The 26,533-nt window shown below is 51.2% G+C and overlaps 2 protein-coding genes across 6 annotated transcripts; one reads left to right on the top strand and one right to left on the bottom strand.

Moving 5' to 3' along the window:
• Window positions 1-119: 119 nt before the first annotated feature.
• ZCCHC17 (zinc finger CCHC-type containing 17) lies at window positions 120-13,145 on the bottom strand. 5 transcript variants are annotated; one of them, XM_058856800.1, is made up of 7 exons: window positions 12,771-13,140; window positions 11,644-11,701; window positions 9,682-9,782; window positions 9,511-9,602; window positions 9,144-9,244; window positions 6,014-6,165; window positions 120-743 (listed from the first exon to the last, which is right to left on the bottom strand). In XM_058856800.1, exons 1-7 carry the CDS (start codon window positions 12,810-12,812, stop codon window positions 579-581), a joined length of 711 nt encoding a protein of 236 aa, XP_058712783.1. In that variant the 5' UTR covers window positions 12,813-13,140; the 3' UTR covers window positions 120-578. The 5 variants fall into 5 exon arrangements, with proteins under 5 accessions (XP_058712783.1, XP_058712780.1, XP_058712782.1 ...); XM_058856797.1 differs by lacking the exon at window positions 120-743 and adding an exon at window positions 4,237-4,812 and having other exon boundaries at window positions 12,771-13,145; XM_058856799.1 differs by lacking the exon at window positions 120-743 and adding an exon at window positions 4,836-5,817 and having other exon boundaries at window positions 12,771-13,145.
• Window positions 13,146-13,436: 291 nt separating this feature from the next.
• On the top strand, window positions 13,437-25,899 carry SNRNP40 (small nuclear ribonucleoprotein U5 subunit 40). The gene is made up of 10 exons (XM_058856776.1): window positions 13,437-13,658; window positions 14,541-14,670; window positions 15,098-15,191; window positions 17,208-17,373; window positions 17,908-18,030; window positions 19,390-19,510; window positions 21,571-21,653; window positions 22,043-22,104; window positions 23,916-24,019; window positions 25,567-25,899. Exons 1-10 carry the CDS (start codon window positions 13,437-13,439, stop codon window positions 25,614-25,616), a joined length of 1,155 nt encoding a protein of 384 aa, XP_058712759.1. The 3' UTR covers window positions 25,617-25,899.
• The last annotated feature ends 634 nt before the right edge of the window (window positions 25,900-26,533 follow it).

Genomic DNA, 26,533 nt, shown 5'->3' with positions numbered 1-26,533 from the left:
AGCCAGAACTTCCCAAAAAAACCCTTTCCCGTCTCCCCCGCGCAGCCAGCGCTGTTCTTCCCCTGCCCAAGATGAAGTGTAAAGGAGCCAGAAGAAAGGAGCCTGGTACAAAGTACAGCTGTAGAGGGCAGAGATTTATTTTCCATCCCTTTCCAGGCAGCAAACACTCCACAGTTCATGTTTACTCCCAGTATCTCCACTCCCCCATTTGCTCCTTGCTCCTCCGCTCCCAGGGCTGGCAGAGACCGAGGGAGCCGGGGCAGGTTTGGAACCTTGAGCTCTGTGCCAGGGTGCCACCAAACCCCATCCCCAGCACTGTGGGGGCCTGGCTGTGCCACCCCAAGCTCTGCAGGGCTGGCACCGAGCTGGCAGCAGCTGCAGCAGGACATGAGGCATGGCACAGCAGGGCCCTGCAGGCTGTCATGGGGCTGTGCTGGCAGCAAGGTCAACACCCGTAACACACACACACACACCTGAGCTGCTCCAGAAGGAAACTCCATCCCTGCAGTGCTGATCCCTGCTGGCTGTGCCAGGGAATGACCATGGCAGCAGCCCAGCCTGCCCAGCTCATCCCAGGGCTACTTCTTGTGCTTCTTCTTCTTCTTCTTCTTAGCCTTGCTGGCTTTCCCGGAGCGCTTGGGCCTCTTGCTGGAGGGCTCGGCTCCGGCGCTGTCTGAGGACGAGCTGTCCGAGTCCAACTCCGAGGATTGCTTGGCCTTGTGCTTCTTTTTCTTCCTCTTCTCCTAGGAAAAGCCTGGGAATGTGGGAATGCTCTCCCTGCTGCTCACCAGGGCAGCACGGGCACCGTGCCCCAGGAGCTCACCAGCACCGCCAGCCCTCGGCTGCAGGGCCCCGAGCTCGGCAGAAACCACAGCACAGGGGCAGCAGCACAGAAATGTGAGGATGGAAAACACTGGATAACTCCAAGGAGAGCTCGTGCCCTCCATTATTTCATTGCTCTTTGTTAAGTTGGGAGGATGAGGCATTTTTTTTGCCTAACAAATGGGTTTCTAAAGCTGCCATGAGCAGCTTCCCTGCAGCCCCAGCCTGCCAGGACAGGAGCATCCAAACACCTCCTGCTCCGAGCAGGAGAGCCCAGCAGAGCTCAGTGCCCTCCTGCAGATGTGGCACAACCTCCCTGAAGATTCCACCTGTGCCCAGACTGGATGGGATGTCCAAGCACCAGGCCCAGGTGCCAGCTGGGCTAAAAGGAAAGGAGCTGGCAGCTCGTTTTTAATCAAACAGGACATTTTTAGGGAGCTGGAAGAGCAAAGAGAACACTCAGAGCATCAGGCAGGATCCTCTGGGATTCCAGGGAAGGGGAGCAGAGGATGGAGCTGCTCCACACCCACCAGGCTCTTGGCACTTTTCAGCTCCACAACAGCAAATGATGTCACCCAAAACCGAGTCTGTTGTCCTGTGGGTTACAACAGACTCACCACAAAACCCCTGACCCACAGAGGAAAGGCAGAAGCAAATCCTTCCAGTCCTAAGAGGAGGGGAAGGAGTTAAATCCTCCAGAAAAGGGGATGCAGCAAGGAGAATGTTCTCAAGCTTTTCCAGCCCGTGCACATGGTGAGAAAGCTTGAGAACCACCACGAGTTTCATTCCAGAGCTTGGGAAACTTTCTCAGGATGTGAGGGCTGAAGGCAGGACAGGATGTCACACACGCTCCTGGGGATGGAACAGGGACATAAAAGCACACGTGGGCATTGTGCTGGCTGGAAAAAATCAACAAAGCCTCACTCTCCCCTTCTGGGGGCTTCCAACAGCCAAGATCACTCCAAGAGAGACAAATTCCTTTTGTGGCACACAGTGGGGCTCTTGGGGTGTCCTGTGCAGGGCCAGGAGCTGAACAAGTGATCCCTGTGTGTGTCTTTTCCAGCCCTGGATATTCCATGATTCTCTGATCCTTCCAGTGCACAAGTGAGGCAGCACAGCAGATCAGCACAGCCTGGGCTGGAAGTGCAGCAGGAAACAAGGAGAGCTGAGCATTCCCAGAGAAAATGTGGCTGCTCCATCCCTGGAAGGTGTCCCTGGCACTGGATGGGATTTAAGGTCATTCCAACCCAGCCCATCCCAGGATTTGGTGATTTTTGGTAGCAGGAGGCAGCACTGCTGCTCCAGACCACAGCTTTCCCCAGATCCCAGCCCTGGAGATCAGCAGGGAGCTGAGGGAGTGCTCAGGTCTGTGCATGCTGGATGGGGCTCAGCTCAGCTCTGGGCACACCCAGCACTCCAAACACTGCATTTTGGGGGAGGATTTGGAGAGGATTTGGCCCCAAGCAGCTCTCAGCACAGAGGGCTCAAAGCACAGAGCTGCACTTCACGGTTCCCTGCACATCCTGCCCCACCTCTGCGATTACCACACCAGAACCCAACAAAAGTGTTCCAAAAACTCCCTCCAAGCCCTGCTGGAGCTGCCAGCAGGCTGGGCTGGAGCCTGAGTGTTGGTTTTCACGGAATTCCTTCCCCACTGCTCCAAAACTCCTCCAAGAGGGGCCCCTCAGCACTCCAGGCTCCCTCCTGCCCTTTGTGAGGAAACTGCTCCAGGCTGCTACAACAGCTCCTTCCTCCCAAAGGTATTTGGGGCTGAGATAAGAGGGGAGTGCCCAGAGCACTCCAAGAAGCTGAAATATTTTTCACCAGACCCTTCTGAGGAGTTGTGATCCCATTCCCAGACTTTGTGGCTTGTCCTTGTGGAAAACTCAGATGGATTTCTAATGTCTGTCTGCCTCCCCAGGGCTGTGCCAGGAATCCTTCTAGATTTTATTATTAATCCTTCTGGGTTTTATTCTTTATCCTCATTCCACCACCCAGTTTCATTCCAAACAGGATTCATTACATCAATCTAAAGGTGTTTTTGCATTCTCTGTTGGAGGAGCAGTCAGAATGAAGCTGAGGAGAAGAACCCAGCCTAGAGCCAGTAAATAGGCAGCCAGACTCAGGAAAATTTGGATTAAAATAATGTGTGAAGGGCTGTGCCCTCTAAATGCCATGGAAGAACCAGTAAAACTGAGGATGGACCGAGGCTGGATGAGCCACAGGTCACAGAACAAACACACTTAGGTGTGGTTTTCACACTGCAGGAAGATCTGGAAATCTTCCACAAGGGGAGGAAAAGAGCAGCAGAGTCCTAAAAAAGCCCCAATCCCAAAGGCCATCCAAAACCACCTCAGGGATGAGCTGTTCCATGTGGAATAAAACTCGTAAGGAACTTTGAAATGGATGTAAACCCCCAAATTTGGGCTGTGTGAGCAGAAGATGGGATGAACTCGGAGGATTTCAGTCCCTCGGTCAGCACTGCAGGTTTTTTCTTGGAAGACAAAGGCAGCAGGAGGATGAGAAGGGCTCAGGCATTCCCAGCCTCCTGCCTCCCACACAGTCCCTGCAGGGACATCAACCTCCCCCAGAGCAGCAGGAGCTCCTTCACCCCGTGACCCCAGGAGGAAAAGAGACACAGAGCCTGGGGCAGCCCAGCTGTCCCACACAGACTCATGGAATTCTGGAATTGTTCAGGTTGGAAAAGCCCCCCGAGATCAGCACCACCAGCACATCCCCAGGTGCCACATCCACGTGGTTCACCAGGGACAGGGACTCCACCACTGCCAGCAGTTTTATCAACCCTTTCTGTGAAGGATTTCTCCCAAGTATCCAACCTAAACCTCCCTCAGCACAACCTGAGGCTGTTTCATGGCATCCCTCATTCCCTGGGAGCAGCCTCCTGTCAGGCCCCCCTGAGCCCCTTCCCATCTCCCTCAGGGATTCTCCAGCCCCTTCCCAGCTCCCTCAGGAATTCTCCAGCCCCTTCCCAGCTCCCTCAGGAATTCTCCAGCCCCTTCCCAGCTCCCTCAGGGATTCTCCAGCCCCTTTCCCAGTTCTCTCAGGAATTATCCAGCCCCTTTCCCAGTTCTCTCAGGAATTCTCCAGCCCCTTTTCCAGTTCTCTCAGGAATTCTCCAGCCCCTTCCCAGCTCCCTCAGGAATTCTCCAGCCCCTTCCCAGTTCCCTCAGCAATTCTCCAGCCCCTTCCCAGCTCCCTCAGGAATTCTCCAGCCCCTTCCCAGCTCCCTCAGGAATTCTCCAGCCCCTTCCCAGCTCCCTCAGGAATTCTCCAGCCCCTTCCCAGCTCCCTCAGGAATTCTCCAGACCCTTCCCAGCTCCCTCAGGAATTCTCCAGCCCCTTCCCAGTTCTCTCAGGGATTCTCCAGCCCCATTCCCTCCCCTGGACACGCTCCAGCCTCTCCCCTTCTCCCATCTCCCGTTTTCTCAGGGATTGCAGGGCCAGGGCTCAGTGCTGCCACCCAAGGATGTGTCACTGTCACACCCCAGACCTGGCTCCAGCTCCAGCCTGGAAATGCTGAGAGGCTCAGGCAGGAGGGAAAACACTGGGAACCTGGCAAGGTGGGGAAAAACAGGGTGAAGATCCTGGAATGAAAATCTCTGGGAAGAGGAGAAAAACCCCAGAAACTGTGAGGAAACTTGGGATCCAGGAAAGCACAAATCGCTGACCCTGAACAAGCACAAATGTTAATTTTACTGCTCAGTGGAGCTGGCTCTCTGAAATACCCAGTGTCACACACATGGCACAGGACAGGCCAGCAAGGAGATTGTCCCTGAATCCATGGAGTTATCTGCCTGGGCTGTAAATCCCCAGAGCAAGCAGGGAAGCACGTGGTGGCTCCCAGACAAGATCACAGCAGGCATTACAAGGGAACCCATTCATCTCCAGGATCCCACATCCTGCTTCCAAAAAAGCTCCAAGTTTTATTATTCCAGCTCTGGAAAGCATCTGAAAACTTTTGATGTCACCCTTGAGAAGGGAGGGAGATCAAAGGAACAAGTGAGATTTCAAGGAAAGTTATTAATCCACCAACCCCCAAAAAAATCAGGAAGAAATTCAGGACAGAGACCGACATTTCCTGTAGGAAATCTTGCAGGGCAAGACTCCACTGGGAATCCCCATCCTGGTGGATGGGCAGGGGTAGGACAAGCTGTTTGTGCTATTTCTGCACTTCTTTGTGTCATTTTTCCCCAAAACATTTAAATAACTGGAGCCCTTTCTGCCTGTTGCCACTCTCCAGGGATACAGAGTGGCCACAGAGCTGGAAAGAGGGGAAAATACAGAGAAAGGGCTTTGGAAGTGTAATTAGAAGTGGGAGTATGAAGGGGCTGATGGAAGAGTTTATTTATGGAAGTCTTGAGCTGGATTGTGGCTGTCCCTGGATGTGTCCCAAGCCAGGCTGGAGCAGTGTGGGACAGTGGGAGGTGTCCCTGCTGATGGCAGGGGTGGGATGGGATGGGATTTAAGGTCCCTTCCACCCCAAAACCCTCTGGGATTCTGTGACCACTCATCCCTGAAAAAAACTGACCACCAAAAGCTCCTGGCTTGGGTTCAAAACACAGCTTCACCTGTGTTTTATTTTATCCCATCCTGCTGCGAGGCTGAGGTCAGACTCTGCCTGGAAAATGTCTCTGATCTGGTGCCATTTCACAGGGCCAGCGATTGCTCTGGAGCCTGGGAATGCTCCCTGTGCAAACACAGCCAGGGATTTTCCCCCAGAGGGTGCAGATAAACCCAATTCCCACAGCTCTGGCAGGGTCAGGACACCCCTGCAGCCAGCAGGGCACCGAGTCCACATCAAAGAAAGGTGTGAGGGCAGGAGAAAGGAAAACAGATCACTGGCAACAATCCCAGGGCTTCAGGCCACTGAAGCAATGCCCACAGAGCCTCCCAAAGACCAGGAACAGCAATTATCATCTTTTTTTCACTCTGAGAGTATCTCTGGAGGGTTGTGTGCTGCAGCACAGAACCAGCCTGGCAGTGGAAGGGGAAAAGCCAGGAATTGGTGAGAGATCTGCAGAGGAGGCTCCTGTTCTGCTCCAGAACCTGCCCAAAGCTGAGCCCCCTCTCAGCCCACAGCTGGCTCCTCACGGCCTCCTCGCTGGAGTAACTCAGGAGTAACTACAGAGCAAACTCCCACCCCCATTTCCTTTTCCAGGCCACCTCGTACCTTTCTCCTCTTTTTTGAAGGCTCCTCAGCCTGGCTGATCTTCTCATCCCCTCCACGTGCTGCTGCTGCCCCCTCCTCTTCCTCCTCCTCCTCTGGAATGAGGCTGTACTTGGTTCCTCCAGGCTGCACAAAACACTCCTTGGCAAAGTGACCTGGAGAAAAGGTGTTGGAAGGAATAACCCAGCCCCTTTTCCTTTTTTTTTTTAATAAATTATTTTTAATAAATTCTTCTTTTTTAAAAAATTCTTTTTAATAAATTATTCTTTTTTAATAAATTCTTTTTAATTTTTTAAAAAAATAAATTCTTTTTAATAATTTTTTAAAAATAAATTCTTTTTAATAAGTAAATTCTTTCTAATAAATAATTTAATAAATTCTTTTTATTAAATTTTTTCTTTAATAAATTCTTTTTAATATTTTTTAATAATTTTTAAATAAATCCTTTCTTTTAATAAATTATTTTTAATATTTTTAATAAATTATTTTTTAATAATTTTTTAAATAATTTTTTAACAAGTTCTTTTGAATAAATTCTTTTTTGAATAAATTCTTTTTTAAATAAATTCTTTTTAATAAATTATTTTTAATAAATTTTAAAATAAATTCTTATTAATATTTTTAATGAATTCTTTTTGATAATTTTTAAAATAAATTCTTATTAATAAATTCTTTTTAATAAATTATTTTTAAAATACATTCTTATTAATAAATTCTTTTTAATAAATTATTTTTAAAATAAATTCTTTTTAATAATTTCTTTTATTTAATAAATTATTTTTAATAAATTATTTTTTAAAATAAATTAGTTTTAATAAATTCTTTTTTATTTTAAATAAATGCATCTGGCACACCTGAAGTGCTGCTGAGGCTCTTTGGATTATCAGCCACAAGGAAGATAATCCACACTGGACGTTTTTTTACCCTGAAATTTGAACATGCCTTGATGAAACAGGACAGGGAACACAACCCAGGCCATTCTGGAGGGATCAGTCAGGCAAGAAATAAAACATCCTCGTGCCAACAACCAAAAATCTGTCTCTGCAGGAGCTTGATCAGCCCAGAAAAGAGTGGGGGAAAGGTAAATTGGTGTGGCTGGCACCTGGAAAATGAAGCCACAAGGAGAGGGAAATTCAGCTTTTCTGCTTCTACCCTTTCTGCTCTGGAGACATCAAAGCTGACCTACTCAGAGCTGCAGTGGAAATCTGGAGAGCTGGCACCTGCTGCCAGGAGAAGACACCATTGTTAAAAAGCAGAAAATAGGCATAACCCTGCTTTTGGGGTTCTTTAAAATGGTGTTTTATATATAATAGTTCTTTAAATAGCAGTAATTCTTTAAAATGGTATTTTAAGGACACTTCTGTGCCATGGGAGAGCCCACACTCATCATTAACCTCCTCCAGAACAGCACGAGCCCCGTTAAACATTTCCTCCAAATAACACAAGTAGGGCACAGCAAAAACTCCTGCACAAAAAAAACCAAACTACTTTCTGCCTCAGCTGATGCCTGAGGTTTTAACTTCTGTATTTTCCAGATTCTGATTTATTTATTTTTTTCTGGTATTTCCAGATACTGCATTGGTGCAAAACTCAGAAGGGCTTTTTAATAAAAGTTAATTTAATAAATCCCCACTGACTCCTCTAACTCTGCCCAGCCTCTGCTGCAGGGAGCCTCTCCAGGTATAAATAAATAAATATATTGAAAGGCACCACAGAATGGTTTTCCCATTGCTGAACCTGGCAGAACATCATTTCAGCACATCACCAACTTTATTGGAGCTGCAAATTAATTAAATTTATTCAAACTTTATTTGTCCAGCTGAGCTGGAGCTGATGGACACTCAGCTCTGGCTGCTCCTGGAACTCTTCTGATCTGTTTTTCTCTCTCTGATTCTGCTGCTCTTCTTCCCTCTCCTGGATTTCTCAGCTTCTCTGAGCTCCTTTGGGACAGTCCCTCACGGGGAGTCTCAGCTCTGTGGCTCTGATGAAAACCCCAAAGCTCGTTAGGATATCGTTCCCTGGGTTAATTAGGATTTGATCACAAAGCTTGGAGGGCTTTCCAGACTTTTTACACAAGTTAAAATCAATAAAACCTGGCAAACTTTGGGCTCTGATGGCACCAAATGGCCTCCCATCTCTTATATTATATCATATTATATCATATATTACATTATATTACATTATATTACATTATATTACATTATATTACATTATATTATATTATATTATATTATATTATATTATATTATATTATATATTATAATGTATGTTAGAATAAATATATTATACTATATTATATATTATTTATTATATAGTATGCTATATATTATATATTTTGATATATTATATATTATTATATAGTATACATTATACATTATATTACATATATTCTGATATATTACATATTATATATTCTACATTATATATATTATATATTACATATTATATATTGCACTACATTATATATTATATTATAAAAATATATCTAATTTACCCTATTATTTAATAAAGTTATAATAATTAATAAAATTATAAATAAAATTATTAAAATTAATAAATTATTTTATATAAACAATATAGACACCTGTATTGTTTTTATACATTAACATATAAGTTTTCTCTATCTGCTTAAATAACTAAAACTGTGACTTTCAACCAATCACTCTTTGTGCTCCCAAAATCTGCAGGATCATGGAGAAGAAGAAAGAAGGAGAGCTAAAAACCAGACTTTTTTTTCCCTCCATCTTCACTCCATGTATTAAACACTCTAAAACCTATATTTTTTATTTCAGTGGCAGACTAAACATTCTGCTGCTTCCTACCTGATTTTTTATAAATCCTGCTTCACCCAGGGATATTTGGGAAGCTTTTCTGTCAGTGACAAATAGGATTAACACATTTTTGGAGGACAGGACAAGGAGAGGAATTCTCCATTTCTGGATTCCTCCAGCCCCTGCAGCCCTGGCAGTGCCCAAGGCCAGGCTGGATGCTGGAATTTGTCCCTGGGGGTTGGAATCAGCTGGGATTTGTGCTCCTTTCCAACCCAAACCGTTTTGGGATTCCAGCCATGAGGCAGACGCTGCTTCAGCCCCTCCAGGGTCACTGCCTGGCAGGGACACAGCCCCACACCCACCTTTGCAGCCACATTTCTTGCACACCGTGTTCAGGACGGCTTCCAGGGTGATCTTCTGGCTGGTGTAATCCCTGAAGGTGCGTCTCTTCCTCTCATCCTGCCTGGGAGGACAACAACAGCTCATCTTTAATCCCTCATTTTCTCATTCACACCTTTAATCCCCCATTTTCCTACAAACACACCTGACCACGAGGATTTTAAAGGTTGCTCTCCAGGTAAAACTTTCTAAAAACCAAAGAGCAGAGCTGGCCTTGGGCACTGCCAGGGATCCAGGGGCAATTCCAGCCCCTCCCCAGCCTCCCAGGGAACAATTCCTGCCCAAAATCCCAAAATCCCACCCACCCCTGCTCTGCTCAGATTTACCCACTCAAGGGAAACGTTGTTGGGATCCAGGTCCTTCCCCGTGCCTTGGTGAACGACCTTCATGGAGAGGGAGAGCTTCAGCTTCTCATCCTTCACCTGCAAAACACGGAATTAGCGGGACTAACGAGCCTGGTGCTAATTAACACACGGGATAATTGATTGGAACTGAGGTCACCTCCTTCCCAATGAGCTTCACCCAGACTTTGTCCCCAACATCGACCATCTCGGAGGGTTTGTCCACACGGCAGGAGGACATGTGGCTCCTGTGGACAAGGCCTGGGGATGGGAGAGACACAAAAACAATCCTCAGATTGGCCTCCCAGGACAGCAAAATTCCCAAACTGGGGACAGGAAATCCCTTGGGGTGTGGAAATAATGTGTTTTTACACCATTAATCAATTAAATTTTAAAGTTGATCGTGTTTATTTCTTTAGTTCATCCCTTTTTTTCACTTCTGTATAGATAATTCTGCACTGAGCCTCAAATTTCCAGCTTCCAAATTGGGCACAGAAAATCCCTTGGGGTGTGGAAACAATGTGTTTTTACACCATTAATAAATTAAATTTTAAAGTTGATCCTGTTTATTTCTTTAGTTCATCCTTTTTTTTCAGTTCTGTATGGACAATCCTGCACTGAGCCTCAAATTTGCAGTTCCCAAATTGGGTGCAGAAAATCCTTTGGGGTGTGGAAACAAATGTGTTTTTACACCATTAATAAATAAAATTTTAAAGTTGATCGTGTTTATTTCACTAGCTCATCCCTTTTTTTCACTTCTGTATAGATAATTCTGCACTGAGCCTCAAATTTCCAGTTCCCAAAGTGGGTGCAGAAAATCCCTTAGGATTTTTTGTGGAAACAAATGTGTTTTTACACCATTAATAAATAAAATTTTAAAATTGAGAAGTGTTTATTTCTTTAGTTCATCCTTTTTTTTCAGTTCTGTATGGACAATTCTGCACTGAGCCTCAAATTTCCAGTTTCCAAATTGGGTGCAGAAAATCCCTTGGGGTGTGGAAACAATGTGTTTTTACACCATTAATAAATAAAATTTTAAAGTTGAAAAGTGTTTATTTCACTAGCTTATCCCTTTTTTTCACTTCTGTATAGATAATTCTGCACTGAGCCTCAAATTTCCAGTTCCCAAAGTGGGTGCAGAAAATCCCTTAGGATTTTTTGTGGAAACAAATGTGTTTTTACACCATTAATAAATTAAATTTTAAAATTGAGAAGTGTTTAGTTCTTTAGTTCATCATTTTTTTCAGTTCTGTACAGACAATTCTGCACTGAGCCTCAAATTTCCAGTTTCCAAATTGGGTGCAGAAAATCCCTTGGGGTGTGGAAACAATGTGTTTATACACCATTAATAAATTAAATTTAAAAATTAAAAGTTTCAGTTTTGTTTTAATCTTTTTTTCCCCCATTCATTGACACTGACCACTAAAAACAGGAAATTGGGCAAACCACCTAATTGCAGATTAAACAGTCTGCCATTATCTTCAAATGATTCTCTGAATCAAAAACCTCCATTAAAATATTCTGAAGGTAGCAAAACCCCAAAATATCCAGAATTTACAAAAAAAAACAGCCCCAAGATATCCTGAGGATAAAAAAACCCCAAAATATCCAGAATTTACAAAAAAAAACAGCCCCAAGATATCCTGAGGATAAAAAAAACCAAAATATCCAGAATTTACCAAAAAAAGCTGGCCCAAGATATCCTGAGGGTACCAAAATATCCAGAATTTACTGAAAAAAACTGCCCAAAACCCCAAAATATCCAGAACTTACCAAAAAAACCTGCCCAAAAATATTCTGAGGGTACCAAAGCCCCAAAATATCCAGAATTTACAAAAAAAAAAAAACTGCCCAAAAATATCCTGAGGGTACCAAAACCCCAAAATATCCAGAATTTACCAAAAACCCACACCCAAGACACCCTGAAGTTACCAAAATTAACTCTGAGTCTTTTCTGGTAATCACACAAAAATCCATCACCTTCAAAATGCTTCCCAAGAAGTCCAAATTTCTTCCTAATTTAGGAAAAATTCATTTTCTGAGCTTTTGCTAAAAGCCTTTAACCCTGAGGTGGCTGCTTGCCTCGGACACAGCAACGAGAAACAACAGCAGAGACACAAACCTTGCTTCCTGCAGCCTGGGATTTTGATAAATGCCCCAAAATCTGTCACTGCAGCAACCTGGGGAGAAAAAGCACACGAGAGCTGAAGCCTTTGCCAGGGGAGAGGCTGCACAATGAACCTGCACAGCTCACCTGAGCTGGGATCAGCACAGGATCAGGGAATGCTTGGGTTTGGAGGATTCTAAAAGCTCCTTTTCTGCCCCTTCTGCCACCCCAGGGACATTCCCAACGTCCCAAAGCCACCCAGCCTGGCCTTGGGCACTGCCAGGGATCCAGGGACAGCCACAGCTGCTCTGGCAATTCCAGCCCAGCCCCTCCCCACCCTCCCAGGGAACAATTCCTGCCCAAGATCCCACCCAAATCTCCCCTTTGCCAATCTCAAGCCATTCCCTGGGTCCTGTCCCTCCAGGCCTTGTCCCCAGTCCCTCTCCAGCTCTCCTGGAGCCCCTGCAGGCCCTGGAGGGAGCTCTGAGCTCTCCCTGGAGCTTCTCCTCTCCAGCTCAGCACCCCCAGCTCTCCCAGCCTGGCTCCAGAGGGGCTCCAGCCCTGGAGCAGCTCCAGGGGCTCCTCTGGGCTCTCTCCAGGTGCTGCTGATGTTGGAATTCTGTTGGAATTCCGAGCTCTGGGGGCAGGAATCACCGGAGTGGGGCAGAGGGACCGAACCCCCCCCTTTCCTGCTGCCCCCGCTCTGTGGCTGAACATGAACACAGCCAGAGGTGTGAGCAGTGCAGAGCTGCACAAACACACAAACAAACAGCCAAACACCAAACAAACACACAAACACCCAAACACCCAAACAAACAGCCAAACATCACCCAAACACCAAACAAACACCCGAACACCAAACAGCCAACATCCAACACCAAACAAACACCCAAACACCAAACACCCAAACACCCAACACCAAACAAACACCGAAATACCAAACAAACAGCCAAACATCACCCAAACACCCAACACCAAACAAACACCCAAACACCAAACACCCAACACCAAAACACCCAAACACAGAAACACCCAAACACCCAAACACACAAACACCCAAACAAACACCCAAACCTGTCCCGGGATAAACCCCCCCAAAGCAACACAAGGAATCCCGGCAGAGCGGCCCGGGCTCCCCGCACCTCGCCCTGGAAGATGGAGAAGAGCTCGGGCAGCGGCTCCATCGCTCCAGAAGCGCCGCTGGATTCGCGTCCCGCTCCCGCAGCTCCTGAGGGGCGGCCTGAGGGGAGACAGCGCGGAGCCCTCAGGGCTCGGCCGCGTCAGGAGCCCAGCGGAATCTGCAGGGCTGGCCCAGAGCGCTGCGGCGGGACGGCCCGGCTGGGGCTCCTCAGCGGCAGCAGCACCGGAGCGCGGCCATGGCCTCAGTGTCCCCTGCCCGCCGCCGCCATTGCCTCAGCATCCCCCGCCCGCCGCCGCCATGGCCTCAGCACCCCCTGCCCGCCGCCGCCATGGCCTCAGCATCCCCCGCCCGCCGCCGCCATGGCCTCAGCGTCCCCCGCGCGCCGCCGCCATGCCTCCCTGACGCCAGGGGGCCGCGCTCTCCGCCAATCACAGCGCGCAATGCTGTCGGCTCGCGGGCTCCAGCCAATCACTGTTACCCATGCGACCCAGCGCGCGCTCTCCACCAATCAGAGCGAGGCGCGCCAGAAAGCGCCGCGCTCCCCGCACGATGCTCGCGCGCCGGCAGCGGTCAGGGGGGCGGGACATCCGTGGCGCTCCGCCAATCAGCGCGGAGGGAGCGGCGGCGGCAGCCAATGGGGCGCGGGGGGCGGGGCCGGGCGGCCGCCATGATCGAGCAGCAGAAGCGGAAGGTCCCGGGCCCCGGGCCCGGCCCCGGCCCCGCTCCCGCCGCCCCCCCGGGCCCCGCCGCCCCCGGCACCGCCCCCGCGCCCGGCCCCGACCTCCCGCTCGTCCCCGTGCCCGCCAAGCGGCCCCGCCATGACCTGCCGGGCGCGCCGGGCACGGGCGGGGCAGGGGGGCAGCCTCCGGCCGGAGCTCTGCTGCAGGCGGTAACGGGGGAACGGGAGCGCGGGGCGGGGAGAGACCCGGGCTGGGAGGGAGACGGGAGGGAAAAAGGCCGGGGCTGGTTCCAGTAGGAGCTCGGAAGGGCCGGGAGCTGGGAAGTGCTGGGGCACCTCCGTTCAGGAGGGACCGGAGCGAGCCCAGGGCAGGGAACGGAGCTGGGAAAGAGCTGGAGAATCCCTGAGGGAGCTGGGAAGGGGCTGGAGAATCCCTGAGGGAGCTGGGAAGGGGCTGGAGAATTGCTGAGGGAGCTGGGAAGGGGCTGGAGAATTCCTGAGGGAGCTGGGAAAGGACTGGAGAATTCCTGAGGGAGCTGGGAAGGGGCTGGAGAATTCCTGAGGGAGCTGGGAAGGGGCTGGAGAATCCCTGAGGGAGCTGGGAAGGGGCTGGAGAATCCCTGAGGGAGCTGGGAAGGGGCTCAGGCTGGAGCAAAGGAGGCTCAGGGGGAATTTCTGGCTCTGCACAAGTCCCTGGCAGGAGGGGACAGCCGGGGGGGTCGGGCTCTGCTGCCAGGAACAGGGACAGGAGGAGAGGGAACGGCCTCAGGCTGGGCCAGGGCAGCTCAGGGGGGACAGCAGCAGGAATTTCCCCATGGAAAAGGGATCAGGGCTTGGCAGTGGCTGCCCAAGGGGGTTTGGAGTGCCCATCCTTGGAGGTGCCCAAGGAAAGCACTCAGAGCTCTGGGCTGGGCACAAGGTGGGCATTGGGCACAGCTCAGACTCGGTGATCCTGGAGCTCTTTTCCAACCTCAGTGATCCTGAGATTCTGGAATTGTGGTGGGATGTGCTCTGGGAAGGTCAGGATGTGGCAGGGGTGGGGCCACAGCCTGTCCTTGTCCCGTGTCCCCTCACGGTGTGCCGTGTCCCCAGGGCCCCCCGCGCTGCTCCTCGCTGCAGGCCCCCATCATGCTGCTGTCAGGACACGAGGGGGAGGTTTACTGCTGCAAGTTCCACCCCAATGGCAACACCCTGGCCTCAGCTGGCTTCGACAGGCTCATCTGTGAGTGCCACCGCTGTCCCCTGCTGTCCCCACACGGGGCTGCTGCGGAGGGGTTTTGGCTCAGCCCTCACCTGAGGGTGAATTTCATCCCCGGGGGGTGCAGGGAGCTGTGCCCAGCTCCTCTGGCAGGTCCCATCCTGGAAATGTGTCCTGCTGGGCACTGCCCTGTGTCCCCCTCACTCAGAGCTCTGCAGAAGTGCAGGGTTGATGAAGCAAAGATTATTGTTTTCTTAATAAATCCACCTTAAACAAGAGCCTGACCCAGCTCTGCCCCGGGGCTCACACTGTGAATTATCCCAGGGGGGTCTCAACAGCGGGGCTGCTCCATCCCTCTCTGCTGCAATCCCAAAGATCAGCTCCACACACAGCAGGGAGCTGTTCCTGTGCATTTCCCGTGCTCAGCTCCCCCCCCTTTGCTGTCCCCCAGTGCTCTGGAACGTCTACGGGGACTGTGACAACTTTGCCACCCTCAAGGGGCACAGCGGGGCCGTCATGGAGCTGCACTACAACACGGATGGCAGGTGAGAGAGAGTGCCTTCCTGCTGCTCAGAGACACCTCTGAACCTCAGGGAATGGGGCTGAGGGAGCTGGGAAGGGGCTGGAGAATTGCTGAGGGAGCTGGGAAGGGGCTGGAGAATTCCTGAGGGAGCTGGGAAGGGGCTGGAGAATTCCTGAGGGAGCTGGGAAGGGGCTGGAGAATTGCTGAGGGAGCTGGGAAGGGGCTGGAGAATTCCTGAGGGAGCTGGGAAGGGGCTGGAGAATTCCTGAGGGAGCTGGGAAGGGGCTGGAGAATTCCTGAGGGAGCTGGGAAGGGGCTGGAGAATTCCTGAGGGAGCTGGGAAGGGGCTGGAGAATTCCTGAGGGAGCTGGGAAGGGGCTGGAGAATTCCTGAGGGAGCTGGGAAGGGGCTCAGGCTGGAGCAAAGGAGGCTCAGGGGGAATTTCTGGCTCTGCACAAGTCCCTGGCAGGAGGGGACAGCCAGGGGGGTCAGGCTCTGCTCCCAGGAACAGGGACAGGAGGAGAGGGAACGGCCTCAGGCTGGGCCAGGGGAGGCTCAGGGGGGACAGCAGCAGGAATTTCCCCATGGAAAGGGGATCAGGGCTTGGAACTGCTCAGGGAGGTTTGGGTGCCAATCCCTGGAGGTGTCCAGGGAATTCCTGGAGGTGGCACTCAGGGCTCAGGGCTGGGGGCACAGTGGGGATCGGGCACAGCCGGGACTGGATGCTCCTGGAGCTCTTTTCCAACCTAAACAATTCTGGGATTGTTGCCCTTGCTCAGTCCATGGACACCAAGTCCTTGTACTGTGGCTTTTCCAGCGTGGGCAAAAGCTCTGGGGGCACCTGTGAGCCATTGGTGCATTTTTGGGGAGCAGAGGGGAGTTTTGGGAGTCACTGGGATGGGAGAGAACACGTGAGATGCTGGTTAATTCAAAAGTCTGTCCCATCACTGAGCCTTGCTGCCTGTGCTCATCCCAGGAGCTGCTCGAGGAGGCAGAAAAACAATTTCTAGCAGGGTTTAGAGGGGGTTTGTCCATTCAGCTGCTCCTCCAAACCACCAGACAGGGGTGGTTCTTCTCCCCCTGGTTATCCCTGGAGGAGGGATGTGCAGGGAGCCGGGCCCTGACGGTGGCTGTCTGACTCCATCTTCTCTTCCCAGCTGGCTCAGTGATGAGGTTTCTCTTCACTCGAGTTTCCAGCCAGCATCTGTTTGTGGGGTTCACTGATTTTCTTCAGGAATTCAAGTCTGTAGAGCGAGTAAAGAAATCAGGGGGGACTCTCTCTCTCTCTCTGGTTTGCATTCCACAGTTTATTTCTGTGAAGGGGAATCCAAAGGATGAGAGACCAAGGGTTTGGGGTCTGGGGGTCTCTTTTAACAGGGTTTCTCGGAGGGAGGGAACATCAGAGAAAGAACCAATTATTTTTCTCAGTTAGTACATCTTACAAACTTTCTACAAATCAAGGTTACACACACCAAGATAAGAAATAACAGACAGCAACTTCTTCAAATGGCCACAAAGGTGGAGGAGTATTCTCCACAGAGGGGCAGAGGGGGAGAGAGAAGGGGGCTTGGTTTCCTGGCAACACAGGGGGAAAGAAAGGGAAGGGAAGGGAAGGGAAGGGAAGGGAAGGGAAGGGAAGGGAAGGGAAGGGAAGGGAAGGGAAGGGAAGGGAAGGGAAGGGAAGGGAAGGGAAGGGAAGGGAAGGGAAGGGAAGGGAAGGGAAGGGAAGGGAAGGGAAGGGAAGCAAATCCTCTCAGCTTCCACAGCTCAGAGGCATTCTGGGACAGGAAAAACAAAGCTAGAAACTTCCATGTTGGAAAGAAGGGTCCCCTGGGCTAAAGAAACTTCCAGCAGCTGGAAATGCCAGCAGGGTCCTCTCTTTACTCCTCTCACCATGGGGCTGAGGAGAAAAACTTCAGTAACCATGAGAACTTGACACCAGGTAAACAGGAGAAAGAGAAGCTGGGGGGGAAATCACAACTAAAAGATGGGAAAAGATACATTTCAGGCTATCAACTACAACATCTGTCCCCTGCAGCATGCTGTTCTCAGCATCCACGGACAAAACCGTGGCCGTGTGGGACAGCGAGACGGGCGAGAGGGTGAAGAGGCTCAAGGGCCACACGTCCTTTGTCAACTCCTGCTACCCGGCCAGGAGGGGACCCCAGCTCGTCTGCACCGGCAGCGACGACGGCACCGTCAAGGTCAGCCTGGGGAAAACCTGGGGGGAAAAAAAAGGTGGAAAAGTTTTGGGGATCTTCCCATTTATCTGGGCTGAATTCGGTTTTTTTGTTTGTTTTGTTGTCGCTCTGAGTTTAGAGTCAAAAATGTGACATCAAACTTCACTGCTGCTTTATTCTGTAATTCTCAGAGGGTTGAGCTGCTCAGCTGGGATTTTTCTGCTTCTCTGGATTAGCAAATAATGAGAAAACTATTCCTGAAATCTGAGCTGGCCCCTTCTTCTCTTTCCTAAAATCTCCTGTGCTGGCTCCTTTTTCCCTCTCCTGAAATCTGAGCTGGCCCCTTCTTGCCTCCCTTCATTCCTGTGCTGCAAACACAGCAGATTTAACGTTTTTTATAAAGATTTCCAGACTGGATGTTTTTATAATGATCTCCTGAGATCCACAAAGGGATTTTGGGAGAGCAGTCTGAATTTCTGCCAATATCTCTGCAGCTCCCTGTGATTTTGTTGTAAAATATCTGTGCCCACCTCTTAAAAACGCCACATTTCTTTCCAGCTGTGGGATATCAGGAAAAAAGCTGCAGTCCAGACATTCCAGAACACCTACCAGGTGCTGGCTGTCACCTTCAATGACACCAGTGACCAGATCATCTCTGGGGGCATCGACAATGACATCAAGGTAGGAGCCTGTGTCCCTTCCCCTCTGTGCCCACCTCTCCCATCCTGTCAGGGATGCTCAGGGACAGCCACGCTGAGTTTCACACCCCAAACCCCCCCTGGATCTGCTGTGTCCATCCCTGCTGGTGCTGCAGGGACAGTGGAGTGTCAGGGAGGTGGCAGTGCCAGCCTGGCATCCCCAGTGTGGAATGCTGTGACGAGCCAGGGGTGAGGGACACTGGAGAGAATGTCACATCCCCCCTGTGCCCCGTTTGCAGCTCAGCCTGGCACCTGCTGCTGTGGAAAGTTCTTGTTTGGGAGTGAGCTCAGCGTTTCCTTCAGCCCTGCTGGCTGCAGGGCTCAGGCTGTCCCTGTGCCCCTGCTCCAGCCTGTCCCCAGCCTGTCCCCAGCCTGTCCCCAGCCTGTCCCCAGCCTGTCACTGCCACCAGGGCTGTCCCCAGCCTGTCCCCAGCTTGTCACTGCCACCAGAGCTGTCCCCAGCCTGTCCCTGGCCTGTCACAGCCAGTGCTCGGTGTGGCACTGCCACCAGATCTGTCCCCAGCCTGTCAGAGCTGTCCCCATGTCCCCAGCCTGTCACAGCCACCAGAGCTGTCCCCAGCCTGTCCCAGCTGTCCCCAGCCAGGGGAATTTGGGGGATTTTGTGGCCAGTTCTTGAGGAATTCTGCAGCCATGGGGCTGCTGACATTTGACTCCTTGGAGGGTTGAACACATTCACTTAGAACACCCATAAACTTCCAACCTCATATTTTCATGGAATCATGGAATGGGTTGGATGGAAAGGGACCTGAAAGATCATCCCACTCCACCCCTGCCATGGCAGGGACACCCCCCACTGTCTCCAGGGTCACCTCCCACTGTCCCCAGGGTCACCTCCCACTGTCCCCAGGGTCACCCCCACTGTCCCAGGGTCACCCCCACTGTCCCCAGGGTCACCCCCACTGTCCCCAGGGTCACCCCCACTGTCCCAGGCTGCTCCAGCCCCAATGTCCAGCCTGGCCTTGGGCACTGCCAGGGATCCAGGGACAGCCACAGCTGCTCTGGCAATTCCAGCCCAGCCCCTCCCCACCCTCCCAGGGAACAATTCCTGCCCAAGATCCCACCCAAATCTCCCCTTTGCCAATCTCAAACCATTCCCTGCATGTGTGGGGCTGCTGCCGTGTAACTCCCCGGGGGTTGAGCACATCCAGGTACAAATCTAAGTCACAAATCCCATTTTCCTGTAACTCCCATCAAGCTGCAGCCCCTCCATGGCAGCTGCACGGGTGATTGCAGCAGCTGATGGATCAGTGGCTGTGTGGGATGCTCTGGGAGCTGCAGCTCCTGCATTCCTGGCTGTGTTTGTTGCATTTCTCTGTCCCAGGTGTGGGACCTGCGGCAGAACAAGCTCACCTACACCATGCGGGGCCACGCCGACTCGGTGACGGGGCTGAGCCTCAGCTCTGAGGGCTCCTACCTGCTCTCCAACGCCATGGACAACACAGGTACAGCCTGCTGGGCCTCCCAGGGGCTCCTCAGGGTGTTCCTCCCGGGAAAACAGCCCTCGGGCAGGGTGGGCTGCAGGGAGCCTGGCTCCGGAGCTGAACCCGGAATTTGTGTCCTTGAGGGGGGAGCAGCTGCCTCGGGGGCTTGAACCAGCTCCTGCAGGACACAGGGGACAGGAGCCAGGACACTGGGGACAGGAGTCAGGACACTGGGGACAGGAGTCAGGACACTGGGGACAGGAGTCAGGACACTGGGGACAGGAGCCAGGACACAGGTTATCCTGCAGGACACTGGGGACAGGAGCCAGGGCACAGGGGACAGGAGCCAGGACACTGGGAACAGGAGCCAGGACACTGGGGACAGGAGTCAGGACACTGGGGACAGGAGTCAGGACACTGGGGACAGGAGCCAGGACACAGGTTATCCTGCAGGACACTGGGGACAGGAGCCAGGGCACTGGGGACAGGAGCCAGGACACTGGGGACAGGAGTCAGGACACTGGGGACAGGAGCCAGGGCACTGGGGACAGGAGCCAGGACACTGGGGACAGGAGTCAGGACACTGGGGACAGGAGCCAGGACACTGGGGACAGGAGTCAGGACACTGGGGACAGGAGGCAGGACACAGGGGACAGGAGGCAGGACACTGGGGACAGGAGCCAGGGCACAGGGGACAGGAGTCAGGACACAGGGGACAGGAGTCAGGACACAGGGGACAGGAGGCAGGACACAGGTTATCCTGCAGGACACTGGGGACAGGAGCCAGGGCACAGGGGACAGGAGTCAGGACACTGGGGACAGGAGCCAGGACACTGGGGACAGGAGTCAGGACACAGGGTACAGGAGTCAGGACACAGGGGACAGGAGCCAGGACACTGGGGACAGGAGCCAGGACACAGGTTATCCTGCAGGACACTGGGGACAGGAGTCAGGACACTGGGGACAGGAGCCAGGGCACAGGGGACAGGAGCCAGGACACAGGGGACAGGAGGCAGGACACTGGGGACAGGAGTCAGGACACAGGTTATCCTGCAGGACACAGGGGACAGGAGCCAGGACACTGGGGACAGGAGCCAGGACACAGGTTATCCTGCAGGACACTGGGGACAGGAGTCAGGACACTGGGGACAGGAGCCAGGGCACAGGGGACAGGAGCCAGGACACTGGGGACAGGAGTCAGGACACTGGGGACAGGAGGCAGGACACTGGGGACAGGAGCCAGGACACTGGGGACAGGAGCCAGGACACTGGGGACAGGAGGCAGGACACTGGGGACAGGAGCCAGGACACAGGGGACAGGAGCCAGGACACTGGGGACAGGAGCCAGGACACAGGGTATCCTGGGGGACACTGGGGACAGGTTTTCCTGCAGGACACTGGGGACAGGTTTTCCTGCAGGACACTGGTGACAGGATTTTCTGCAGGACACTGGGGACAGGTTTTCCTGCAGGACACAGGGGACAGGAGTCAGGACACTGGGGACAGGAGTCAGGACACTGGGGACAGGAGGCAGGACACAGGTTTGTCCCCTCAGCAGGAGTGACAGCCCAGCTCCTGGACAGGTTATCCTGGGGGACATTGACACACAGGTTTTCCTGCAGGACACTGGGGACAGGTTTTCCTGTAGGACAGTGGGGACAGGAGGCAGGACACTGGGGACAGGAGGCAGGACACAGGGTATCCTGGGGGACACTGGGGACAGGTTTTCCTGCAGAACACTGGGGACAGGTTTTCACACACTCAGGCTCGTGTCAGGGTGGCTTGGCCGTGTCCCCTCACAGCCCAGCTGTCCCCCTGCCTGTCCCAGTGTCCCTCAGTGAGGCTGAGCCCATCAGGACCGTGCCCATGGGATGTGTCAGGATGAGGAAATCCCTCCTGTAAGGAGGTGGTGCCTCATTTGTGGGATGGCAGGTTTGGAATTGGGTTTTTTCCCTGCCTCCTGCAGTGAAAGCCACTGTTCCCTGTGGCAATGAGGGATCAGGGAGCCTGTCCTGGGCACAGGGGTTGGCCAGGGCTGTCCTTTCCCTGTCCCCCTCAGCTGCTGCCTCTGACTCTCGCAGTTCGGATCTGGGACGTGAGGCCCTTCGCCCCCAAGGAGAGATGTGTGAAGATTTTCCAGGGAAATGTCCATAATTTTGAAAAGGTGAGTGCTCCAATCCTTGTTAAATTCTCCCTGCTATTAACTTTCCTTTAAATTGTTTTTTTTTTTCAAGTTTAGGCCGGAAAGGCTTTAATAAGAACTCAAAGAAAGATGAACACTCAAAGTGGGATTCCAATTAAAGCCTCAGTTACAAGATTTCTTTGCTCAGTTCAGCTGTAATTAGCTGTAAATTAAGTATTTTCCACACTTACCATCTACTTTGTGTAAAATAACAAGGCACTGGCTGTTTCCAGCAATAAAATAAAATCTGTAATTACCATCTCATCTTCCAAGGGAGATCATTAAAGTGGTGCTGGCTAAAGTCTCGTGGTGATTTTAATTCAAGGAGAAGGGGGATACTAAATAGCTCTGTGCATGTTCTTTTGTTTTAGAACCTTCTGAGGTGCTCCTGGTCCCCAGATGGCAGTAAAATCGCAGGGGGCTCTGCTGACAGGTGAGTTGCCACTGCTTTCCTCTGTCCCCATCAATCCAGGATGGATTTGGTGGGAATTGCTGCACCCTCAGGGCTGTGTGTGAAGGTGTGAAATCCCAAACAGCCCTCAGGGAGTTTTCCTGGTTTCCACAGGGATGTGTTTCTGTTGTTTTGGTGGGGGAACATCTGAGCGTTGTAAAATCTGGTTGTTATTGACAAAAGCTGGCTGAGGATCTGCCCTGTCCCACCAGGGCATCCCCAGCAGGTGACAGGGACATCCCTGCCCTGCTGGCACCCCTGGCAGAAGCTTGGGAGGGTCTTTGAGGGCAGGGTCTGAGGATGAGGAGCACAAATCCCAGCTCAATCCCTGCCTGGTGGGGTCCCAGGGATCATTAATGACTCCTCCTTTAATTAAGGAGAAATAAGGATTGGTTATATATTATTTAAATATTATTTAAATATTTATTTTAATATTTAACATATATTATGTTAAATATATTATATTGTTTAATATATGTATTTGAAATATGTTATATATAATATTTTTATGTAATATTCTAATATTTAAATTAGTATTTCTACTCTTTTTAAATATATTATGATATTATAATATTGTAATATATATTATAATATTTTAATATTTATTTTAATATTTAACATATATTAATGTTAAATATATTATCTATATTGTTTAATATATAATATATTAAATATGATACATATTATTTAATCTATAATATTATAATATTTGATATTTGCTTAAATTATTATTTCTACTATTTCTTAAAATACAGCATTATAATATTGTATTACATATTATAATATTCTTTAAATTTTTATTTTACTATTTAACATACATTAATATGTTAAATACATTATCTATATTAATATATATAATATATTAAATGTTATATATTATTGTATCTATATTTTAATATTTATAAGATTATTTTTACTATTTTTTAAATATTATATTTATTAATGTTTTTATTATTTATTTATATATAATATGATATGTTATATTATGTTATATTATGTTAGATATGATATGATATTCTATATTATAGTATGTTAGATATGATATATTATATTATATTATATTATATTATATTATATTATATTATATTATATTATATTATATTATATTATATTATACTATATTATGTTATGTTATATTATATTATGTTACATTATGTTACATTATATTATGTTATGTTACATTATATCATGTTATGTTACATTATATTATGTTACATTATATTATGTTACATTATATTATGTTATATTATGTTATATTATATTATGTTATGTTAGATATGATATGATATGATATTATATTATATTATCATAATATCTAACATAATATAATATAATATAATATATCATATCATATCTAACATATTATATTATATTAATTATATTATGTTATATATTATATTATATTATATGTTATGTTATGTTATGTTATATTATGTTATATTATGTTATGTTATATTATGTTATAATATATTATATTATGTTATAATATATTATGTTATAATATATTAAAATATATTCTATTATATTATAATATATTCTATTATATTATAATATATTCTGTTATATTACAATACATTATATTATATTCTATTATAATATATTCTATTCTATTATGTTCTATTCTATCTGTACATTTATTTTTGCTGTTGGCTCCTCCGTGCTGAGCCCTGTGCAGTGCTGTGCCAGGCAGAGCAGTGTTTTTGTGCCCTGGGCTGTGTTTTTTCAGCCAGGGGTGCTGATTTCAGAGCTGCCCTGTGCTCAGGGGTTCATTTGCTGCCCTGGCTGTGTCTCAGGTTCGTGTACGTGTGGGACACCACGTCCAGGAGGATCCTGTACAAACTGCCCGGCCACGCCGGCTCTGTCAACGAGCTGGCCTTCCACCCCGAGGAGCCCATCAGTGAGTGCTGCCCTCTCCCTGCCTGCCCCTCTCCCTGCCTGCCTCCCTCCTTCCCTCCCTCCCTGCCTGCCTGCCTGCCTGCCTGCCCCTCTCCCTCCCTGCCTGCCCCTCTCCCTGCCTGCCCCTCTCCTGTACAAACTGCCCGGCCACGCCGGCTCTGTCAACGAGCTGGCCTTCCACCCTGAGGAGCCCATCAGTGAGTGCTGCCCTCTCCCTGCCTGCCTGCCCCTCTCCCTGCCTGCCTCCTTCCTTCCCTCCCTCCCTGCCCCTCTCCCTGCCTGCCTGCCCCTCTCCCTGCCTGCCTCCCTCCTTCCCTCCCTCCTTCCCTCCCTCCTTCCCTCCCTCCTTCCCTCCCTGCCTGCCCCTCTCCTGTACAAACTGCCCGGCCACGCCGGCTCTGTCAACGAGCTGGCCTTCCACCCCGAGGAGCCCATCAGTGAGTGCTGCCCTCTCCCTGCCTGCCTCCCTGCCTGCCTGCCTCCTTCCTTCCCTGTCTGCCTGCCCCTCTCCCTGCCTGCCTGCCTCCCTCCCTCCCTCCCTGCCTCCTTCCTTCCTTCCCTGCCTGCCTGCCTGCCCCTCTCCCTGCCTGCCTGCCTCTTTCCTTCCTTCCCTGCCTGCCCCTCTCCCTGCCTGCCCCTCTCCCTGCCTGCCCCTCTCCCTGCCTGCCCCTCTCCCTGCCTGCCTCCTTCCTTCCCTGCCTGCCTGCCTCCTCCCTTCCTTCCCTCCCTGCCCCTCTCCCTGCCTGCCTCCTTCCTTCCCTGCCTGCCTGCCTCCTTCCTTCCTTCCCTCCCTGCCCCTCTCCCTGCCTGCCTCCTTCCTTCCCTGCCTGCCTGCCTCCCTCCCTCCCTGCCTCCTTCCTTCCCTGCCTGCCTGCCCCTCTCCCTGCCTGCCTGCCTGCCCCTCTCCCTGCCTGCCTCCTTCCCTCCCTCCCTCCCTGCCTGCCTGCCCCTCTCCCTGCTTCCCTCCCTGCCTCCCTGACTGCCTGCCCAACTCCCTCCCTCCCTCCCTCCCTCCCTCCCTGCCTGCCTGCCTCCTTCTCTCCCTCCCTGCCTGCCTGCCCCTCTCCCTCCCTGCCTGCCCCTCTCCCTGCCTCCCTCCCTGCCTGCCTCCTTCCTTCCCTCCCTGCCTGCCCCTCTCCCTGCCTCCCTGCCTGCCCCTCTCCCTGCCTGCCCCTCTCCCTCCCTCCCTGCCTGCCTCCTTCCTTCCCTCCCTGCCTGCCCCTCTCCCTGCCTCCCTGCCTGCCCCTCTCCGTCCCTGCCTGCCCCTCTCCCTCCCTCCCTGCCTGCCTCCTTCCTTCCCTCCCTGCCTGCCCCTCTCCCTGCCTCCCTGCCTGCCCCTCTCCGTCCCTGCCTGCCCCTCTCCCTGCCTGCCTCCCTCCCTGCCTCCCTGCCTGCCTCCTTCCCTCCCTCCCTCCCTGCCTGCCTGCCCCTCTCCCTGCTTCCCTCCCTGCCTCCCTGACTGCCTGCCCAACTCCCTCCCTCCCTCCCTCCCTCCCTTTATATTCTATTTTCTCTCTCACCCTCTCTCTCTCTCCCGTTCCCCCTCAGTTCTCTCAGCCTCCAGTGACAAGAGGCTCTACATGGGGGAGATCCAGTGAGGCCCAGGAGGGATCCTGGATGGATTCAGCTCCCGGTGGAGAGGTGACAGCAGCTGGGTGTGACAGCTGTCCCTGCTGTCCCCTCCCCTCACTCTGCAGCTCTTTCCACCTCCCCTTTCTCTGGGGAGACAGGAAAACTCGGGATTTTGTTTTGGCTGTGCCATTGACGATGAAACCCTTCTCCAGATCCCTTCAAATTGAGGATTTTTGTTTCATTCCCTGTCCTGTTTCTGTTGGGTTTTTTTTGATACTGTTAAAACTGCCATAAATGGATTTTTACACAGCCTGGGGTTCATTGCTCTGGATTCTTCTGTCTCCGCTGTTAAATCCAGGTCCTCACCTGTGGGAAACGGGGAAATCGTCAGGGTGAAACTCAGGGAAGGGTTTGGGTGGGAAGGGATCCTAAATCCCACCCAGGGCCATCCCTGCCATGGCAGGGTCACCCCCACTGTCCCCAGGGTCACCCCCACTGTCCCCAGGGTCACCCCCACTGTCCCAGGGTCACCCCTACTGTCCCCAGTGACACCCCCCACTGTCCCAGGGACACCTCTCATTGTCCCTGGGGTGTCCCCATTGTCCCTGAGGTGTCCCACTGTCCCTGGGGTATCCCCACTGTCCCTGGGTTGTCCCTGGGTTGTCCCTGGGGTGTCCCTTGGTTGTCCCTGGGGTGTCTCTCTGTCCCTGGGGTGTCCCTGGAGTGTCCCTCTGTGCCTGGGGTGTCCCTGGGATATCCCACTGTCCCTGGGGTGTCCCCATTGTCCCTGGGTTGTCCCTGGGGTGTCCCCACTGTCCCTGGGGTGTCCCTGGGGTGTCCCTCTGTCCCTGGGGTGTCCCTGGGGTGTCCCCCTGTCCCTGGGGTGTCCCTGGGGTGTCCCTCTGTCCCTGGGTTGTCCCTGGGGTGTCCCTCTGTCCCTGGG

Source organism: Poecile atricapillus, chromosome 24, assembly GCF_030490865.1.
Source record: "Poecile atricapillus isolate bPoeAtr1 chromosome 24, bPoeAtr1.hap1, whole genome shotgun sequence".
In the NCBI taxonomy this organism is placed as follows: Eukaryota; Metazoa; Chordata; class Aves; order Passeriformes; family Paridae; genus Poecile; species Poecile atricapillus.
Note: the sequence above shows the minus strand (reverse complement) of the source record. Positions and strands in the feature narration are given on the sequence as shown.